The sequence below is a fragment of the Rutidosis leptorrhynchoides genome, chromosome 4 (assembly GCF_046630445.1).
Source record: "Rutidosis leptorrhynchoides isolate AG116_Rl617_1_P2 chromosome 4, CSIRO_AGI_Rlap_v1, whole genome shotgun sequence".
NCBI lineage: Eukaryota > Viridiplantae > Streptophyta > Magnoliopsida > Asterales > Asteraceae > Rutidosis > Rutidosis leptorrhynchoides.
The window spans coordinates 275144303-275150713 of record NC_092336.1 but is presented as its reverse complement, the minus strand read 5'-3'; the positions used below and the strand labels follow the sequence as shown (position 1 = coordinate 275150713).

Sequence of the window (6411 nt, the reverse complement as noted above, 5' to 3'; positions counted from 1 at the left end):
TGCACATGTGGGCAATTAACGTAATCCAACAAAAGTGTCGTTAACATTGGAGAATGGGGACAAACCGTGCAATATCTACAAACTTCAGGTTCATCCCACGTATAAAAAAAACTTTAGGTCCAAACGTGCAATTTTAGACAAACTTTAAGGACAAACTATATATGTTTGTCCAATAATAATAAAATAATGAAACTAAAAGAATTTAATTTCTTAAATTAAGATCAAGTGGTAAAAGAGTTGATGCAAATCAATCAACAAAATTTTATTTACATCGAGTGAGGCCCTGGATGGTCGAGTCACAACCATACATTCAAAGACAGTCTAAAATTTTGGGTACTTTAGCTAGTACTACAAATGTACCACTGGAAAACAACATTCATTTGAAAGATAATATCCAAACGAATGTCCCAACTACGGTAATATTAAGTAACAGCCCCAAAATAACCTAGTTAGATGAAAAAGGAAAAAAAAAAAAGGTTGCTGATTTATAATATAAAACCTCCTTCAGGAAGATGTCAACAGTCGCTTGATCCCTGTTTTCTGGTCTGAAGTAAGTCTTGTAGGGAACTTAATGTTAAATTTGACCCTTAAGTTACCTTTTCTGGTGGGTTCTTTGGGTATAGGCATCCCTTCACCTTTAACTACCTCTTCATAAGTTGGACTAATTACAGAGTTAACAGGGATCGTTAAGTTTCGACCATCAAGCGTTGTGACTTGTGCAGTGTAACCAGTCAGGGCTTCTAATAGTGATATCTTTTGGGTAGCAACTAGATCATTATTATCCCTTTTGAAGACAGCGTGTGGTTTCTCATCAATAATGAAAACAAGATCTGACGGGATAAAACCTGGTTGTTCGTTTCCTTTTTCCGGGAATGTTATTTTTGTACCCTTTTTCCACCCGGGTTTGACCTCTATTGCTATAATTTCTTCAACTTCGGTTGTTCTCCTATAGTCACACAAGACAAACAAACCAAAAATCCATGAACCAAAACATAGTATATATATATAAAAAAAAAAAAAAAAAATACAAATTTATGTTCAATGCACAAGTAGCTTCAAACATAGTATACAAAAAAAAAAAAAAAAATCAAATATCACAACCATAACATACCTGGTAGGATCAGTAGTATCCCTTGAAATCTTCATTTTCTTTGTCGTCCCTGTATATAAATCCTCTAAACTACACGGCAATGGACGTTCAATGGCAGCCATTTTCCTAGGATGCATACTACTAGACCCTTCACCGCCACTAGCACCTCCAAACTGTGAAAATATGTCATCACCAAACATACTCCTCGGAAACTGCCTGCCTGGCCCGCCACGTGACCCACCCATATTATCTCCCATCCCACCAAACGGACTCGAGAACCCAAAAAACTCGGAGAATATATCATCAGCGTTTCGCGGATTGAAACTGAAATTCGCTGAACCACCACCATTACTTGACATACCTGAAAAACCACTAGCACCCGGTGGTGGCATTTGCCCCTTCAGTCCCTCCTCACCATACTGATCATAAATAGCCCTCTTTTGTGGATCACTCAAAACCTAAAGCAGACAAAAAATTTACAAAACCCTAACTAGCTTAATCAATCGATATATTACAACCAAAAACACAAATTTCACCTTCAAGATTTGTCAATTTCTAACTTTATTACACTAATTAATACATACACATACTCAATATCAATTCAATTAAACAAATTTTAAACAAAATGAAATACAAAAAAAGCTGAAATTGAATTAGAAATTACGAAATTGTAAAAAATAAATGTGAAACTAAAATGTAGTAAACAGAGAAATGATATATACATACATCATAAGCTTCGGAAATAGTTTTGAATTTGGCTTCAGCATCTTTTTTATTATTAGGGTTTTTATCAGGGTGCCATTTCATAGCGAGTTTACGGTAAGCTTTCTTCAAGTCATCGTCTTTAGCATTGCGATCGACTTGAAGAACCTTGTAGTAATCAACACCCATGATTATCACAGTGATTTTGTGGTTTGCTTGTCGTTGAGGTTTGTTGGTTATTTTATTTATTTATTTTGGTTCAAGTTTATTATGGTCGTTTCGAGAATCTTCCATTTGATGACGATGTTAATGAATGTTGGGGAGTCGGCCAGTGTTGGAATTTGGGCTTTCGGGTGTATTTTAGGCCCATTACATTGGGCATTAATATTAATATATTAATATTAACCAGTGGAGGAGCTCTCACTCCGCGTCGAGAATCCGTTTCGAATATAATTTTTTGTGTTTGATTCGTAAAATTATTTCGTGTTTAACGGTTATGTTGGTTAAACCTATCCCAAGTCGTACGAAAATTTAAAGGCGGTTAAAAATTTAGGTGGATTTGTTGAAGAGTTTTATGGAAAATAAAGAAGTTACGATTTGACTCTTAAACTTTAACTTTAGACTCCTATAGAGTTTACATTTTTTACCCTTGAAATTTACATTTGGCGCCCTAAAGTTTTTAATGGTTCTCAATGTTTAGTGTGATGTCATTGTGGGTACAACCTTTTTGCACGACGTATAAACGATTAAAGCATGGGGAAGAACTATTCATAAAGCCTTTGCCTTTTAGAGATGTAAAGAATAATATATATATATATAAATATATATATATATATATATATATATATATATATATATATATATATATATATATATATATATATATATATATATATATATATATATATATATATATATATATATATATATAATGAGTTACGTAGTTAATTTATAATAAGAAAAAAAATTAAACAATAATAAAGTGAAAAATTATGTGATTGATTTAATAATAATAATAAAAAATAATAATAATAATAATAATAATAATAATAATAATAATAATAATAATAATAATAATAATAATGAATAGTTGTTAGTTAGTGAAAATTATGGGATCGATTTATAATGAATGAAGTGTAATGGTTAAAGTATAAAATGTGAAAACTATGTGGTAAGTTTGTAGAAGCTATAAAATTAAGTGTTATAAAGGACGGGATTGAATTGTGAAAATATATAAAAGTTCGAGGAGTGCTTGTGAAACTATTGAGGGTACTATTCATTTGCTCTATATCATTTAGATATACAGAGTAATATTAATATTAATATTCCACTCTAAAATTAATAAAAATGTCTTCATTTCTGAAAGTGTTTAATAGTATGTTTTCAAAAAATAATAATTTCAAGAATGCGTCATTACTACGCATCACGCACCACGTATGTGCGTGTAAGTTGGTGCGTGATGCGAGTCTACGAGAATCTGACCAAAACATGCACTTTTCCTCTCGAACACGCACCATGCACCAAACACGACGCACCGTGTGTGGTGCTTGGTGCGTGATGTTTGGTGCTTGATTCTCGGTGCTTGTTGGGAATCTGAAGTACTTTGAATGCTGTATCTTTTGAAATCGTGTATTTTTTCGAGATCTATTCGTTGGCAAACCGCCGAATGCAGTTTGTCCCATTAAAATTTCGAAATTCATGTTCAAAGACCTTTCAATGTAACTTTTTCGTTGATTTTGACTTTTTAACATACTTTTACCGCTCATTACTTGCTATATAACATTCTAGTTTGTGATATTTTGATACACATAATGCTCCGTATCCAAAAGATACACTATTAACAGCATTCCGCCTAAAAAATAACTGGCGTGAGTCGTCCCGGCCAAAAAGCCTCTTCCCGGCTCCACTCCAGTAACCCGACCCGAAGGTTATTTGTGTGCATATCCGGGAAGAAGCGTCCCGAACAAAGGCTAGCCGTGATGGCGCATAAAGCCCATCCTACCTGGACATGTATGCAGGCTACCGACATCACTTGGTCGGGTACAAAACATTGAGAGCTTACGAACCATATCATCATATAAAGGCCTACTGAACTAAGCACGTTGGACACCCAACAATCTTTACAAGATCATTTATGAACAGGCTACAATTTTACCCGGTCAAAAGAACACCGTGAAGAAGCGCTTGAAATAAACATCAGGTAAAATCCTTTTGCCTAAACAAGAGCAAGACATTCATCTGTCACACTATAGACGGATTCATCACACTCTCTCGGAGTGATCATACTTCTCCAACATAAGTGTCAAGTCTCGGAGCAAACGCTTGGTCCCGGAGCAAGCATATGATCCCGGAACAAACACACAAATGGGTTGCACGGCACGTCAGCCCACGAATCTAGGAAAGTTTGTTGAAATCTGTTTATTATTCCAATGAAAGGGATATGTGCCACGTCAGCCCTCGAAATTAGTGAAGTTTGTTATAACTATGAAAGGAACATATGCCACGTCATCATTCCCTCATAACACATATAAATACACGAACAAGATCATTCATTAAAACACACTGGATGCATTAATGTTACTCTGTTCAAATTCATTACGATAACATATCTCCACCTGAAAGTACAACTCCAATAAAGATTCTAGTCGATATCGGAGCTAATCTTCACCTTAAGATATTAACTTATTCGATTCTAGTATAGTACAAAACACATGGATCAATTGCGTATTTTTGCCTTTTTATTTATCGAGTTTTCAAAAATTATATATACGGTGTGACGACCCGGAAATTTTCGACCAAATTTAAACTTAATCTTTATATGGTTTCAACATTATAAGCAAAGTCTATTAAATTGAATTTCAAAATTTTTGAACTATTTTATGAAATCATTTGACCTTCGACCAGTTCCGACAATTCACGAACAATTAATAGTAAATAGATATGTGTGTATGTACATATATAAATAATAATTCGAAATATAAATTGAAGTATTATATGTTGTTGTTATTAAAAACTAATAAAATAAAAATAGGATATTATAATAATTATTATTTAAAATATATCTATATATATAAATAAATGATCAATCCATAATTAATGATGTTACTTAATCACGGATTGAGTGCAATAAGATTGTAATGGAGGATGGGATGTTTGATGATTATTTTGGGCCCTGATGATCGTCTTTCACTTTAACTATCAAGTGATCAACCACCCTGACCCGGTCTTGATTGTTAATTAGCTTAATTCACCTTTGCGCGGTGTAAAAATCCCTTGGGCAAGATCACAAGTGGAAATTACAAAGGCTTAGGTAAAATGGCAGAGAATCAACAACCTATAAATGAGAGGCCAAGCTCCCTATTTATAGGATTCGAAATATCCGCGGTCTGCGAGTTACATAACTATCCTCGGAAACTCAGCGGATTAAACCGCGGTCTTGTATTAATGCGAAAACATAACCGCGGTACTTATTTTCAGCGAATATTGCACAGCTTTGCCTTATAATTCGCGTAGTTCTGCCTTTGGCTTTTAGCAAATAAAATATACATATACAATGCTATGTATATGATCAAGTCCCCCCAGTTTATTATGCTACATATTGCGAAACAAATGTATCATGATAAACTCTAAAAATTCGCAGTTATCGCATCCAATATTCACATTGAAGAATTTCGCATTAACCTAGTTACCGTTATAGGAAAAAGTTACCGTTTGAGTTGTCACAACGGTTAATTAACATAATTAACCCCGTCGCCTATATATATTGTGACCTGAAATCACAAATTCATTTCTCATTTTTCCAAAGTATTAGAAAATTTCTCAATTCGTCAATCAATCTTTATCATTTTAGTTATTACGTGCAGCTCGCATTTAATTTGATATGAAGATTAACGAGTTAGATAGGAAGGCTGATCCAAAAACTCTGATCACCAAACTATTAACAAGCCCGGAAGCTAAATCAACATCATCAAAAGAAAAGCAACCCATTCCAGTCGTCGATTTAACCTCCAAATCTCCCTCCACAAAGCCGAGCTCTACCAAGCGGCCGTTACAAACACCGCCGTCTTCGCAAAGCAAAAGACATAAACAACAGGATACCCCCCTCACGACAATCCAGTTATATCGGAAGGGGACCAGCAAACTGGTATATTGCGGATTGTTATTGCATACACAAAATATACATTAGTTTTATTTCGCCGACTAACCAACAATGTTATTTTGCAGGCGATTCTTCTGGTGATCCTATCTTTGCTAGCCCAAACACTCTTGATCAAATCACCGAATTGTTCCGCACTCCACCTGACTCTTATGGAGTTCGAATTGACGGTTTAGCAGGATACACTTATGCTTCAGCTGCTGCTGCTCTGGATCAACGGCAACAGATGAAGTTAGCAATCCCCGGCGAGCTTCGCCGCGAGTTCTCTAAACTCTCTGCGCTGGACGCGCATAATAGTTTTGTTCAAAATTTCTACATGTGCTTCAATTCAGCATATGACGTTATATGCTGTCAGGAACAATTTTTCAATGTTCTTGAAGCTGAACAACTGAAGTATAATGTTGAGAAAATCAAAGCTGAAAACAGCGAAAAACGCTGTGTTGACCTCTCCCATGAGCTCACC

The 6411-nt window shown here is 34.9% G+C and overlaps 1 protein-coding gene across 1 annotated transcript; it reads right to left on the bottom strand.

Annotated features, from left to right (window-relative positions):
• Positions 1 to 232: 232 nt before the first annotated feature.
• Positions 233 to 2036, bottom strand: LOC139843560 (uncharacterized). The gene is made up of 3 exons (XM_071833667.1): positions 1817 to 2036; positions 1112 to 1548; positions 233 to 946 (listed from the first exon to the last, which is right to left on the bottom strand). Exons 1-3 carry the CDS (start codon positions 1979 to 1981, stop codon positions 505 to 507), a joined length of 1044 nt encoding a protein of 347 aa, XP_071689768.1. The 5' UTR covers positions 1982 to 2036; the 3' UTR covers positions 233 to 504.
• Positions 2037 to 6411: the final 4375 nt, after the last annotated feature.